The sequence below is a fragment of the Schistocerca serialis genome, chromosome 6, assembly GCF_023864345.2.
Source record: "Schistocerca serialis cubense isolate TAMUIC-IGC-003099 chromosome 6, iqSchSeri2.2, whole genome shotgun sequence".
NCBI lineage: Eukaryota > Metazoa > Arthropoda > Insecta > Orthoptera > Acrididae > Schistocerca > Schistocerca serialis.
This window is the reverse complement of record NC_064643.1, coordinates 536,588,506-536,604,388: the sequence shown is the minus strand read 5'-3', so window position 1 is coordinate 536,604,388 and position 15,883 is coordinate 536,588,506. Positions and strand designations below refer to the sequence as shown.

At 39.5% G+C, this 15,883-nt stretch overlaps 1 protein-coding gene across 3 annotated transcripts in view; it reads right to left on the bottom strand.

The window, feature by feature from the left end:
- LOC126484267 (DNA (cytosine-5)-methyltransferase 1-like) overlaps positions 1 to 15,883 on the bottom strand; it is a 265,477-nt gene that overhangs the window by 18,603 nt on the left and 230,991 nt on the right. For all 3 annotated transcript variants that reach the window (XM_050107689.1, XM_050107690.1, XM_050107691.1), the window contains exons 24-25: positions 9,284 to 9,433; positions 9,036 to 9,202 (exon numbers count right to left, since the gene is read on the bottom strand). In XM_050107689.1, the coding sequence (XP_049963646.1) occupies positions 9,036 to 9,202; positions 9,284 to 9,433 (317 nt within the window). The remainder of the gene's footprint in view (positions 1 to 9,035; positions 9,203 to 9,283; positions 9,434 to 15,883) is intronic.

The window sequence follows — 15,883 nt, the reverse complement described above, 5'->3', positions numbered from 1 at the left end:
AAATCTTTTACCTACAGTGCTGTAATAAAAATATCGCCAAACAATCTTTATTGTTAAGAGTTGTAATGTTCCTTCTATGATTTCAAAACAGTTGTATTGGATTTCTGAAGAAAATTTCTTATTTATCATTATGTAAAACAGTGTTACGTTCCTACACTTCACATTCTTTATATAACCAAGTATCAACTTGGCAAAACATGCTTCTCAGAATAATTCTTTCAGGCTTTAACCATAAGGAGTAAATGAATGAAAGGTAACTGTTGTCAGGGAGTTATGTAAGTACCATTTACTTTTAGCAGATTTTCTCTTGCTTTTGTTTCTAAGTAATGAAGCACGTGATTCCTTTTGGTAAATACTGTGGGTACATGAAATATAAATTTTATTTTTCATACCTTGGATGTAGTTTGCATGTCTTACTTCGATAGAATCAGCTCAAATTTCTTTGCTTTAAATAGTGACTTAATGTGGGTAATTGCAGAAAAGTAAATTATGGTCAGAAAACTGTCAAATTAACAGAGATATACGAGCTGGATTTCTAACAGGATCACTACTGAACGCATAGACGAGTTATCTGTCTTGATGATGTCCAGCTTGTAGATGCTGTAAATGCTCTACGGCAAACCAGGACACTTGAATGCCTGCTATACTGCATTAACTTTTTAGATCCTCACACATTATACCTGACACTCTGACATGAAACTTTTTCTCCAACATATTCTCTCATCCAACCCTTCTCCTTAACTAAACCTCTATTCCCTTATCTATCGCTTTACTTTTACAATTGGTGCTTTATCCTATTTCTTTTTTATTGGTTCACCCTCCCTCCAACCCAAAAAAGTGAATTTCTGTACTATTTCCTTTTCTATATATTACACTTTATTTGTATTATTTTCCTAATTTCTAATTTCTTCTTCATCTATATTCACACTGTATGTTACATCATCCCTCTCTTGTAACACCACTTCACTGCAGTTGACAGTGTTCACTGAAGTACTCCTTTCATCTTTTACCCTTCCTGATGCCTTTTTCTTCATCTTTCCTTTCGCCCTCAAGTAAGACCCCCCCTCCCGGCGTGTACCTACCCTATGTTCAACTCACCCCACCCAAATAATGTTACCTATCTCAAGAAAGAAACTTAGTTGGAAAAGGAAAGAATAATGTAACACAGTGTCACATTTTTTTATTGGCAGTTTGGGAACTGCACCTCCTGATAATGAAAATGGATATCATTCCATAAATCAAGAGTTACTCTCTATGCACAAAACACTCTTTTAGTCTACAGTTATGGTATGTATCTGCAATGCATTTTTATTTCTCAATTAGTGATTTGGTTGGAAACTTCTTGTGAGCACAGTCCATATCAATTCAGGCAAGCCAGGAAAAATCTTACCTTCATAGTCTTGTATGTTATTGAATTTAGCATACGTCAAAATGAAGGGATAAGTAAGGAACACTTTGTTTTCTCAAAAAAAAAAAAAATAAATAAATAAATAAATAAAATAAATAAATTCTGCTCCAAGCTACAGGCCTCCAAAGATGACACTGCACGTACCATTTTGAAGATTCGAATTCTGGGAAAAATTTTAAAATGCTGTATCCCTGGAACAGTTTGACATATTTTGTTGTTGTTGTTGTTGTTGTTGTTGTTGTTGCTGTTATTTTGAATTTGAAAGATAATTGCTTTATGATTACAAAAAAATCCTCCATTTGGACTTACCTTTCGAAGTTATTTTACTATAGCATTCTGAATTTTTTTATAATTTATGGATAACTTTCTCTCTCTCTCTCTCTCTCTCTCTCTGTTCTATATTGCCCGAGAAGGAGAGCTTCCACTTTTACAAATGAAATTTTTGCCATACATAAAACCTGTTTTAATACCACATTATCATGTAACAGGCTCATAAAAATCAAAACCTAGCCTTATTTAACATAATTTCAGTTTTGAAAGATTAGTAAGAGACTCATTTTTCAAGCATTTCAAATTGCTCCAAAATGTATGTGAAAGATCCAAAGACTTAAAGGTTTCAATTTATACAACTTCTGTGCGCTCTGTTTTGTACAGAAATTAGTGAGTCAATGAAAAAGTGAGCACTGATGGTGTTGTTGCTGTCCTTCAGCTGGAAACCTATATCCAGCAGCTAGTCCATGTGGTAGCATAAGTTCACCACAATTTTGTTTAACTCATAACTGGTGTCTATAATCTCTGCAATCCACCAATCAGTCACACACACATACCACCAATGTCCCCCTTCTCAGACTGTGAATCTGAATATTATCCTGCTGATTCTGAGGTGTTGGTAGAACAAACAAAATTTCTTCTTTTTTTCTCTTTAAAGTGAGTGCAATATGAGTTCGCCCATAACTGTGTCTTCTGAATTTCTTTCACAGGAGTAGTTTGTTTGGCCCATTCTTCTTTTTTATGCTCACGGAATTCTTTGATTTCCTAGCTGGACAAAACAATGAGGGCTGTCGATGTGTAAGATTCACAACTCTTGTAAAATCCTCAGCATTCTGAATCACAGCTGTATTTGGTCTTCAAAGATTATGTTTTGTAGCATGGTGCTTCAGCAGGCCTCCTACACCCTCACAAGGCCCCATCCCGTGACCAGTATCACTGTATACCCAGTCAGTTGGCACAAGCGACAGAAAGCTAGTAACGATTTTTAAAATGACTAGGAGCACCATCAGAAATAATTATGATCTTCTCTGTCCCTGTTTGCAGTTAAAGAATTTTGTGCACTGCTAGCAAAGTATGTGCTGAGTCATGTCCTGTGTCATCACTTATAACTGCAACACTTGTGGTCTTGTTTTGAAAATGTGTCACTCCTTTCAAAATTGAAACCTGGTCATTACTCTAATGACACCCTTGTACTTCTTATGGCAGAATTACAGACCATTTCTCAGCAAAATCACACTGAAGCCTAAACATAGTTTTTCAGCCTGTACACACCCTTTCACTTCTGCAATGTGTTGTTGTTGCAATTTCTTCAGATGCTGGTGTGTTACTGCGTTCACTGACCATTTACCAAGTTCATCAATGAAACTGTCAAAGGCAACAGTTTTCTTAATTAGCGTATTTTCCTCCTGTGGCACATATGTAATTTTTGTAGATTTACCTGCTACGTCTTCCAGGCCAAGTGTCTGTAAAGACAGTCACCCCTTTCCACGGCAGTCACCACGTTCTTGAATCAAACAAGTCTCTCGCTTTATATCACAGACTACTAATGACTTCACACACCCAACCAAGGTGTCATATGTCACATGCTCCAGAAAGTTCTTAAAAGTTACCACACTATGTTCAAAATTCGCACAGTACACACAAACAGACATCTCTAGGTTGCTGTGGAACTACCCACTTAGGTCGCAGTGCATAAAATTTTGGTCTTCCAATATGTGAAGTTTTATAGTTGCTATTACAAATTGCAAAAGTTTCTTTAATACTGCGACTCATGTACCTCTTCACTTCCAAAACGTTTTGATCTTCAACTGTTACAGTTATAGCGTCTTTTTTGTTGGCAATCTGGCGAGAACAGCCCCATTTATCTTCCGGATAAAATGACTGCACTATTTGAACTTTAGCTGCTTCTACAGCATGTCCATAATAGGGATCTGGTCTTCCAAAGACTCCTTTCACAAACCTCACATTTCTTGACTTTTCTACCATGTACTTTGATACTGATGATGGTTAAAAACTGTTTTCTTTGAAAATAGTCTATGGAATAATAGTTAAAACTTGCACCTCTTCACTATAGGATGCACAATATTCAATAGCTGAATTGATATTTGTGAAAAATTCCTGGCAAGAGGTGAAAGAGTGCTTTGGTTCATTTTCTTCTGAAGATGGAATTTCTACTTTGAAGAGTGTGGTCAGTTTTGCTGTAGTGTATTCATCCATAGCTTTAGTAATTTCTCTGCACTTTCTTGATGCATAGAGCTAATGACTTTACTTCATTGACCACAGTTTCTTAACACGACTAACACCTACTTCTGTAGTTGGCTGATTCAAGGTATTTAATTCTTCCTCTACTGATGTAAAATCCAAATCATCTGCACCATGGGAGGCTTCGCCTTGTTCAGATACTATCACTGTTGTTATTCTGTCAAAACACTTACAACACAAAAAGTCGTCATTGGAAACATTTTCACTTTGAAACAGAGTCTTCAAATGAGAACACTTATTCCCAACCTGAACAAAGTTTTTTTTTCCCCTATCATACATAACTCTTTTATGGATATGCAAATAGCCAGCATACTTCACACTCCTGTGGCCCCAGTCAGAAGGCAATTCAAATACAGCAGAGTCCCACTAATCCAAACCCCGGTAATCCAAATGCTTGGCTAATCCAGGCATGAAAAATGTTAGTCTATGTATGGAAAACTGTGCAGTAAACTGCTGTACATGTACATTATTTTAATTTACACAGTACAGTAAACTTGTATTAGAAAAATTGGCAAGAAAACATTAGGTTTAAACAATGCATAACGATGAAAGGAAAGCTGTCTAACTTACTAAACTACAGCGGACATTTTATCCGTACTTTTTAGATGACAAAAACACAGTCATTGTTTTTCAGCGTAATGAAGACAGTCTTTTATACGTTGCATAGTTGTGCCATCGTCTCATAAACATCAAAATCAGCAGATGTATCAGTGGGCAGTTGCTCCAAATAATGTAACGTGAGATCAAGGGCTTCTGCTGTGTCACTGGTGGCACCAGCTCTACTTTGTTGCTTTCAGGTCCATTGTCACTTCCGTCGCAGCCGCCCACTTCTTCCTGGTCTCGAATCAGAGCAGCAACTAAATCAGCGTTAGTAAGGTTCTCCATACATGCCCTATCCACTGCCATCCACTCATCTATATCTCCTTCACTACCTTCCTGTATCATTTGTAGTAGATTTTCCTCTTCATTTTCCACTAGGTTGTCCTGAAATTCAAGAGATGTCCACAGTTTTCTAATTCAAGAGATGTCCACAGTTTTCTCCATAATTTTCTCAGAGTATTTTCTGAAATATTCTGCCATGCCTCAGCGGCCCAATAAACAACATCCTTCACATTGGTCCTTTTTATTTTGTCCACTAAAGGAATGCTATCATCTTGGATCAGATTTCTTAAAAGCTGTTGTCTGTAAATCAGTTTTAATGTTTGCAGTATGCCATCGTCCATCGGTTGTAGAAGTGGTGTGACATTCGGCAGCAAAAACTTCACCGCAATTTCTCCATCACGTAATTACTCAGTGGCGCGTTATCAATCAAAAGGACTGCATGGGGAGACAAATGATTTTCCTTAGAAAACTGTCAAACAGAGGGAACAAACTGATGTGAATCCATTCTTTGAACAGCTTACCATCCATCCAGGCTTTTTCCTGGTTGCGATAATATACGGGCAGGGACTTCATGTTGCAGTTTGGGCCAACCAGATTTGCCGATCAGCATTAAGGGCAGCTTGTGATTACCAGCAGCGTTGCTGCACGCTAATAAAGTCACATGATCTTTGCACGTTTTAAAACCAGGAGCAGGCTTTTTGTTTGCAATGCCCTAAAATTAAGGCCAGTCTCGTCAGCGTTATGAATTTGTTGGGGACAATACTTTCCCTCTTTTATCATTTTTTCAAACTCACCCAAGTATTCCTTCACTGCATCACGGTCAGAAGAAAGCTTCTCTCCAGTAATTATTAGCTGAGGGCTTCCACGACTTTTTTGAATCTGTCCAACCAACCCGTTCTCGCACTAAAAGACTCACCACCATTCATTAACTTGTTCAGGTAAACAGCCTTCTCCAGAAGCAGTGCTCCACTCAACTGAGGTCCCCTTTCTCTTTCCTGCATAAACCAAAGGAAAAGAGTTTCATCCACTTTATCATACTGGGTTTCAAAGACTGCCGAATTTCGAGTGTTTTTCCCCGAAGATGTTGCACAGGACTGTTCAAGGTTCACTCAGTTCTTCTTCCAATCACAAATGGTTGCTTTACCAGCACCCAGTTCCATTGTCAGTTTAGATACATTCTCACCATTGTCTATCCACTTCAAAGCATTCGGTTTTTATTTGACAGTTAACGTTGTTTGTTTCCGTTTACTCATGACTAAAATACGCACACCACTACACCTGAACAAATACAATACAACTGTTACGGGTGCCAGCAATCGGTAACTAACACAACCAAGCACTTTGCGAGTCAACTGGCAGTGCACTGACCTCAGACATTACAAAGCTCTCAACAATGCACAGCAACAAGGGCAGGAAGTGAGAGTGAGCGATTGTTTCTACACTTGTTCCCATTTGTTACCATGGTGTATCTACTTATCTGCCTGGTATACTTCAGTCTAGAAATTCCAGCTAATCCGAACCAATCGGTAATCCGAACAAATCGGTACAAATCGGTAATCCGAACAAAGTCCGGTCCCAATTAGTTTGGGTTAACGGGACTCTACTGTAGTCCTCACAAAACATGCTGCGATCAACTGGCAAATTCCTCAAGAAAACACAGAACTCGCTGGATGGTCTCAGATTTCTTAGAAGCCTCTTCAGTAAACAAATTAACACGGAACAATACAGAAACCTGCAATGAACAAATGCGACAAAGAAACTGACATGAAACTACAACAAAGTGTAAGAAATAACTGCAACAAAGAAAGTGAAAAGAAATAACTGCAACAAAGACAGTGAAAAGAAATAACTGCAACAAAGACAGTGAAAAGAAATAACTAACTTTTCTGGATTGGAAATTTTGGAAAAAAAATCTGTAAATTATAAAAAAAAAATTCAAAATGAGACAGTAAAGAAACTTTGACAGATATGTCCAAATGCAGGATTCCATTGTAATCATAAAGCAATTACCTTTCAAATAAAAAAAAAAAAAACTAACAAAATATCTAGAATTGTTACAGAGATACAGCATTTTAAAAAATTTTCCAAAATTTGCATCTTCAAAATTGTGTTCACAGTGTCATCTTTGGTGGCCTCTACACCGGGGCAGGAATTTTTTTGGAGAAAACAAAAAAATACGTGTTTCTTACTTACCCCTGAATTTTAAGATATGCTAAATTCAATAACATCCGAGGCTATGAAGGTAACCCCCTGCCTGAAGTGATACAAATTATGCCTGTGGCTGGAGTACTGATAGTTTTGCATCATCTGTAGTGATGAAATCACCACCATAAAAAAGGACGTCATATATATTCATATTTTTCTACTGATTAATGAAACTGAAGGGCATTGAAATAGCCAAAGATAGCTCCTCACATTTACATCAAATAAATGTTGGCAAAAAATGCTTAATCTGACAATTTAATATGCTATCTTCATTTAATGAATTTGTCAGCACACCACACGAGGGCTGTTCAAAAAGTAAGGTGACTTTTCAAATTGCGTGGGCAACGTACATTCGATTATCGATCTTAATTTTTGTTATGGTAGTACACATGACCGAACACGGTGAGTCTGCTCTTTTAAAAAAAAAAAAAAAAAAAGAGGTTAGAAGTGGTACAAGCTCTTCCAAGATGGCCGAGAAGATGCCAATGACGAACCTCGCTTTGGACGCCCCAGCACATCAACAACAAATAATACCATGAAACCTGTGAAGAAAACTGTTTTGGAAAATCGTCAAATTACTGTAAGAGAAGTTGCAGAGGATGTTGGCATATTGGTTGGTTCATGTCAAGCAATTTTTTCAAGTGTTTTGGGCATGAGAAGTGTGCCAGTGAAGTTTGTTCCAAAACTTCTCGAAAAACCGACGCACGAGCGCTGCTCAGGAGCTCTTTAATGACGTCAATGATGTTTCTGATTTGCTCAAAAGGGTCATAACTGGTGATGAAATATGGGTTTACGGTAATGACGATGAAACCAAAGCTCAATCGTCCCAATGGAAGCATCCCAGAGAGCCAAGGCCGAAAAAAGCACATGAAGTTCGACCGAATGTCACAGTTTTGCTCACTCTTTTTTTTATTTATTATTATTATTATTTTACCCCCAAGTTACTGTGGCTTAGTGCATCATGAATTTTTGATTCAAGGTCATATGGTCAAAAAGGAGTATTACATTGACGGTATGCACAGTTTGCAAGAAGCTATACGCAAAAGAAGTCCAGAATTGTGCAAAAACAATTCATGGCTTTTGTATCATGACAACGCTCCTGCTCATTCGTCGTTGCTTGTGACAGATTTTTTGGCCAAAAACAACACGACAATCATGCCTCAGCCACAGCATTCACTGGATTTGGCCACCTGAGACTTTTTCCTGTTCCCAAAACTGAAGAGACCTGTGAAAGGATGGGAGATTTTCAACAACTGAAGAAATAAAAAAACTGCATCACTGGAAGTACTCAACGTTCTACCAAAAAGTGCTTATGAGAAGTGCTTCGATGATTGTAAGAAGCGTTGGCACAAGCGTATTTTATCTGAGGAGGATTACTTTGAAGATGACAACGTGAATATTGATGAATAAATAAATATTTTTTCATAAAAATATGAAGTCACCCTAGTTTTTCAACACACCTCGCATAATGAATGCTTCAATTCAAGTGTGATCAGTTGTTTCAACATTCGCCCCTTTATAAAGACTTTTGTCTTCACTGTTTATATCAGTTAATCAGATATAATGTCATATATTAATTATTTGCTAGTAATGACACGTGACTATGTAATGCAAAAGCTAACATGTTTTCATTTTTTATTGTGTACCTGTCAATGACTAAATGATTCTACTATTCGGTGAGTGGCCTCCTCTATTTGTAAATTATTAAATAGTAACTTTCAGTTTCACACAGTGAAGTTGCTGTTTCCTTCTCCATCTCCCTTTCTACTATAAAAATAATAATAATAAAAACACCCTTTTCTAAACTGCTACTTTAAGTTTATTATTGAACACAAAAAAATATATTTCACAATATGCTTCTCTGCTAAGAGTAGTCAAACAAGATCATTCTGATCTGTGCAACTACAAGTTACGCAATTACAACAAAATCTGTGTTTCAGAAGGCTTTATAACCACATTCAATGGTAATTCATAAACTATGGCCAGATTTATCCGAACATCAACTTACAGTTTTTTAGTGTAACTGCCATCACTTAGACGAACAACAATGTTTGGTAAATCTCTCCAATCAGATCCAACACCTGTAGGAATGTTCGCAATACGAGCTTCAATTATAGGTGCCATTTCTTTGCAGATGTGGTCACGAAGTATTGGCTGGTATTGGTTGCCACGAACCTGCACATGATTAGACAACAAGATTTTATTAAGTTTAATTCATTTTACACTGTTTTTTCATATCCATTCATCAGTACATACCAGTCGCTGAAAATGTGTTAATGGCTCTCCCCCATAAGACATCTCTTCTTTCTTGTGACCATTACGAATTTCTGGCAGATCGGACATAGAATCCCTTACTGTTATAGTACGCCTTGGTGCCGAATCCACCCATTTGCAGTTAGAAGTAAACTGTAAAAGAGGAAGGGTCAACTTCGAAAACCTGAGGGGCCCCTTCTTATGTTTGTGAACAGGCTTACAAATACTCACTGATCAGTTATATTGTTCCAACGGTGAGCTGTGACTTAAACATCGTTAAATATTCACCAAGCCACATAGATTACAATTCAGGAAAACAATACATACTGGAGTGACTACACTTCTGTGTTGCATAATTTCCAATTTTTTAGCATCTTGTCCTCAGATTCTTTGCTTACTTTGTTTTCCCATGGGTTTACCTCGACTGTCGAAGTTATTTGCAGAAATTCGGGACTATCTTTCAAAATTAATTTAATACATAGGATCCTGACTGTTTTCTGAGACATATTATACCAGCATCTCAGTTCTTACAATTGTATTTAAATTCAAAGATTCTCAAAGCAATAAACTGGGAGAAAGAAAGTGAGGGAGTTTTCCAGTACACTGCACTCAGCACCAATTTTTGTTTATGAAGAAACTATTAATAACAGTCTTGGAATTAGGAAGATACGTCGATTTTTAAGGCAGGAAAACTTTTTGCCCTTATTTCACCTCTGCATTTAACACAAAAGTGTCCTTCAATGTTACAACAATTACATTGATAATAACAGACAAAGTCTGCTTTCATACTGAACATCAGTTCTTGCTGATTGAAATTTGGAGGATTTTTGTCATACACTGTCAGCACAAATGTTGCATAGTTTTTATTGAAAAAGTGTGTTATAATTGAAGCTTCCTGGCAGATTAAAACTGTGTGCCGGACCGAGATTCGAACTTGGGACCTTTGCCTTTCGCAGGAAAGTGCTCTACCATCTGAGCTAACAAAGCACAACAGACGACCCGTCCTCACAGCTTTACTTCCGCCGACACCTCATCTCCTACCTTCCAAACTTCACAGAATCTCTCTTGTGAAACTTGCAGAACTAGCAACTGTTATAATTGTCAAATTGCCTCGCTGAATCATAGTGAGAGATCACAACTATGATTCATGGGAAATTTCAATGAAAACAAATTGTTGTTGTTGTTGTGGTCTTCAGTCCTGAGACTGGTTTGATGCAGCTCTCCATGCTACCCTATCCTGTGCAAGCTTTTTCATCTCCCAGTACCTACTGCAACCTACATCCTTCTGAATCTGCTTAGTGTATTCATCTCTTGGTCTCCCTCTACGATTTTTACCCTCCACGCTGCCCTCCAATACTAAATTGGTGATCCCTTGATGCCTCAGAACATGTCCTACCAACCGATCCCTTCTTCTGGTCAAGTTGTGCCACAAACTTCTCTTCTCCCCAATCCTATTCAATACTTCCTCATTAGTTATGTGATCTACCCATCTAATCTCCAGCATTCTTCTGTAGCACCACATTTCGAAAGCTTCTATTCTCTTCTTGTCCAAACTATTTATCGTCCATGTTTCACTTCCATACATGGCTACACTCCATACAAATACTTTCAGAAATGACTTCCTGACACTTAAATCAATACTGGATGTTAACAAATTTCTCTTCTTCAGAAACGCTTTCCTTGCCATTGCCAGCCTACATTTTATATCCTCTCTACTTCGATCATCATCAGTTATTTTGCTCCCCAAATAGCAAAACTCCTTTACTACTTTAAGTGCCTCATTTCCTAATCTAATTCCCTCAGCATCACCCGACTTAATTAGACTACATTCCATTATCCTTGTTTTGCTTTTGTTGATGTTCATCTTATATCCTCCTTTCAAGACACTGTCCATTCCATTTAACTGCTCTTTCAAGTCCTTTGCTGTCTCTGACAGAATTACAATGTCATCGGCGAACCTCAAAGTTTTTATTTCTTCTCCATGAATTTTAATACCTACTCCGAATTTTTCATTTGTTTCCTTTACTGCTTGCTCAATATACAGATTGAACAACATTGAGGAGAGGCTACAACCCTGTCTTACTCCCTTCCCAACCACTGCTTTCCTTTCATGTCCCTCGACTCTTATAACTGCCGTCTGGTTTCTGTACAAATTGTAAATAGCCTTTCGCTCCCTGTATTTTACCCCTGCCACCTTTAGAATTTGAAAGAGAGTATTCCAGTCAACATTGACAAAAGCTTTCTCTAAGTCTACAAATGCTAGAAACGTAGGTTTGCCTTTCCTTAATCTTTCTTCTAAGATAAGTCGTAAGGTCAGTACTGCCTCACGTGTTCCAGTGTTTCTACGGAATCCAAACTGATCTTCCCCGAGGTTGGCTTCTACTAGTTTTTCCATTCCTCTGTAAAGAATTCGTGTTAGTATTTTGCAGCTGTGACTTATTAAACTGATAGTTCGGTAATTTTCACATCTGTCAACACCTGTTTTCTTTGGGATTGGAATTATTATATTCTTCTTGAAGTCTGAGGGTATCTCGCCTGTTTCATACATCTTGCTCACCAGATGGTAGAGTTTTGTCAGGACTGGGTCTCCCACGGCCGTCAGTAGTTCCAATGGAATGTTGTCTACTCCGGGGGCCTTGTTTCGACTCAGGTCTTTCAGTGCTCTGTCAAACTCTTCACGCAGTATCATATCTCCCATTTCATCTTCATTTACTCCTCTTCCATTTCCATAATATTGTCCTCAAGTACATCGCCCCTGTATAGACCCTCTATATACTCCTTCCACCTTTCTGCTTTCCCTTCTTTGCTTAGAACTGGGTTTCCATCTGAGCTCTTGATATTCATACAAGTCGTTCTCTTATCTCCAAAGGTCTCTTTAATTTTCCTGTAGGCAGTATCTATCTTACCCTAGTGAGATAGGCCTCTACATCCTTACATTTGTCCTCTAGCCATCCCTGCTTAGCCATTTTGCACTTCCTGTCGATCTCATTTTTGAGACGTTTGTATTCCTTTTTGCCTGCTTCATTTACTGCGTTTTTGTATTTTCTCCTTTCATTATATTCAATATTTCTTCTGTTCCCCAAGGATTTCTACTAGCCCTCGTCTTTTTACCTACTTGATCCTCTGCTGCCTTCGCTACTTCGTCCCTCAAAGCTACCCATTCTTCTTCTACTGTATTTCTTTCCCCCATTCCTGTAAATTGTTCCCTTATGCTCTCCCTGAAACTCTGTACAACATCTGGTTCTTTCAGTTTATCCAGGTCCCATCTCCTTAAATTCCCACCTTTTTGCAGTTTCTTCAGTTTTAATCTACAGGTCATAACCAATAGATTGTGGTCAGAGTCCACATCTGCCCCTGGAAATGTCTTACAATTTAAAACCTGGTTCCTAAATCTCTGTCTTACCATTATATAATTTATCTGATACCTTTTAGTATCTCCAGGGTTCTTCCACGTATACAACCTTCTTTCATGATTCTTAAACCAAGTGTTAGTTATGATTATGTTGTGCTCTGTGCAAAATTCTACCAGGCGGCTTCCTCTTTCATTTCTTAGCCCCAATCCATATTCACCTACTATGTTTCCTTCTCTCCCTTTTCCTACCCTCGAATTCCAGTCACCCATGACTATTAAATTTTCGTCACCCTTCACTATCTGAATAATTTCTTTTAGCTCATCATACATTTCTTCAATTTCTTCGTCATCTGCAGAGCTAGTTGGCATGTAAACTTGTACTACTGTAGTAGGTGTGGGCTTCGTATCTATCTTGGCCACAATAATGCGTTCACTATGCTGTTTGTAGTAGCTTACCCGCATTCCTATTTTCCTATTCATTATTGAACCTACTCCTGCATTACCCCTATTTGATTTTGTGTTTATAACTCTGTAGTCACCTGACCAGAAGTCTTGTTCCTCCTACCACCGAACTTCACTAATTTCCACTATATCTAACTTCAACCTATCCATTTCCCTTTTTAAATTTTCTAACCTACCTGCCCGATTAAGGGATCTGATATTCCACGCTCCGATCTGTAGAACGCCAGTTTTCTTTCTCCTGATAACGACATCCTCTTGAGTAGTCCCCGCCCGGAGATCCGAATGGGGGACTATTTTATCTCCGGAATATTTTACCCAAGAGGACGCCATCATCATTTAATCATACAGTAAAGCTGCATGCCCTCGGGAAAAATTAGGGCTGTAGTTTCCCCTTGCTTTCAGCCGTTCGCAGTACCAGCACAGCAAGGCCGTTTTGGTTATTGTTACAAGGCCAGATCAGTCAATCATCCAGACTGTTGCCCTTGCAACTACTGAAAAGGCTGCTGCCCCTCTTCAGGAACCACACGTTTGTCTGGCCTCTCAACAGATACCCCTCCGTTGTGGTTGCACCTACGGTACGGCTATCTGTATCGCTGAGGCACGCAAGCCTCCCCACCAACGGCAAGGCAAAGAACATAGGTGCCTAAAATTTCGCTTAGGGTCTACCAGGTGACTGCCCCGTATGGATGGACTAGATATAATATCTCTAGTGGAATGAGATGTGTGAGACAGTACTACACTACAGATCCAACGATGTAACACAGAGCACTGCAGTGAAACCGTTATTCAAATATTTAATAAACATAGAAAGCTCACAGATAAAATCCTCATAAATCGTAACACTTAGAGCATCAATATTGTGCAGATGTATGAGTAAATTGCTGCTTGAGGAACATTTTGCATGTTGCTGAAATTGCTTTGTCTTCTTGTAATGTGGAAGCAGTTTCTTTTGGTTGGTTTAAGGATTAAAGGGATCAAACTATGAGTTATTAGTCCTTCCTACCTGGAACACCCCAAAGTAGAGCCTAGTATGCAAAACCCAAGGAAAGAAAACCCCAAAGTCTAGTGAATGCCAACAAAGCCTTGAAAAGGGAAAAGGAAGAAGAAAAGGGGAAAAGAAGAAAGGCAGGCAAGGTGCCCCATTCAGCGAGCAGCCAGAAGCCCACAATGGCAGAAACTGCGATGAGGGACATATAACCCCCCCCCCCCCTGGCACTCAACAATACACAGTAAAGACTAGCAAATTAGACAGTGTGAAAGAAGCACAGGAAAACAGAGAAAGAACACAAGGTCAGGCAGAACATAGAAGAAAGGGAGGAAGAGGAAAAGATCAGGTAGGGTGAGGACTGGGGTAGGCCACGAAGCCCAGGTAGCTGGTCAGGGTAGAAGAAGCAACAGGGCACCCTGCCAATCCCTCAATGGGCTGACAAGGCTGAGGCGGCCTCCCTTAGAGAGAGTGATAACACCCCCCCCCCCCCCCCCCCCCCATGAACAATCTGTAAAACCAGGTCAGCTACTTAGGTATCGTCTGCTAGGGAGATTAAAGAGTCTGCCGCAAGGAGGTTAGGTTAGGACAGTCCAGCAAACTATGGACCACCGTCAAATGGCCACCACCACGACAGTAAATGTAAGACCTCCACGAATTTGTCGTCTCCTTTATTCCCTGTAGTTTGTTAGGCAAAGTCTGAGTATGTCATTCTATATTCCCAATCCTTAGACCTTGATGGCATCATACGAATCTCTGAAGTCGGGTGGCCGGTATCTAATCTGGCCTGTCTGTCAGCGAATTCATTCACAAAGATCTCAATATGACCCAGGTCCAGAGAAAGCCACCAAGCAGCCACATTGAGAGAAAAACGGGAATTGTGGAGAGCCAAGACCAAGGGATGGGGAGGTTAACACTGTCAAGAGCTATAAACTACTTGGAGAGTGGCTATAACTGAGGAAGGACTCCGCAGTGCAGGAACGGATATGCCCATATGCACTAGAGATGGCTACTAACTCCACATTGAAAACACTGCAGCCATCCCACAGGAATGCATGCAAAGCCAGTGTGACCGGCAACCATCAAGCCTTAACTATAGACTACTTCTGAACCCTGAAACATGGCGAGAATGGAGACCTGATGGTAGAGTGCCTCAGGCCGAGCTGAGCCTTTTGAACCTTGTGATAGATCAAAACAGAACTGAACAGATGATGCACCACGGTGGAGAAAAAGCTGGAGTTCTGTAAAAAGGAACCAGACATAAATGGCATTAATAAGCCCAGACCTGGATGCCATTATAGGAGGCAAATCTCTGTGTCTGGGAAGAGGAGACTGTAGGTTGGGTGCTCCAGGAAGTACTGAATGTGTAACGTGTTGGCACAGAACCCACATTGGTGGAACCCCTGCCTGTACTAGGAGGGCAAGTTCAAAATGTACCAATTGCCAGTATTATTCCACAGTAGCATGTCAGGTCCAGCAACTGTAACATCAAAGGTGACTCCGAGCAGTACGCAAGACTTCTATAATCTGGACTGGACTGGACCAAGCTTTCTAGAGCAATAGCAAAGTACAGCAATCCATACCCCAGTTGGTATTGCTGACCCAGTTGGTATGGATGAGACATTAAAGAGTGTTGAGCTGCAACCAACAAGTCTGCTTTAGTTGACAAGGATGGGGAAGTCATGTCAACCGGGCATCAAAGACCAGTCCCAAAACAGTATGAGAGTCCGCCACATTGAGGGGCCGGTCATCAAGGTACAGATGCAGATCAGGATGCTCTGTACGGCAATGACAGAAATGCCTA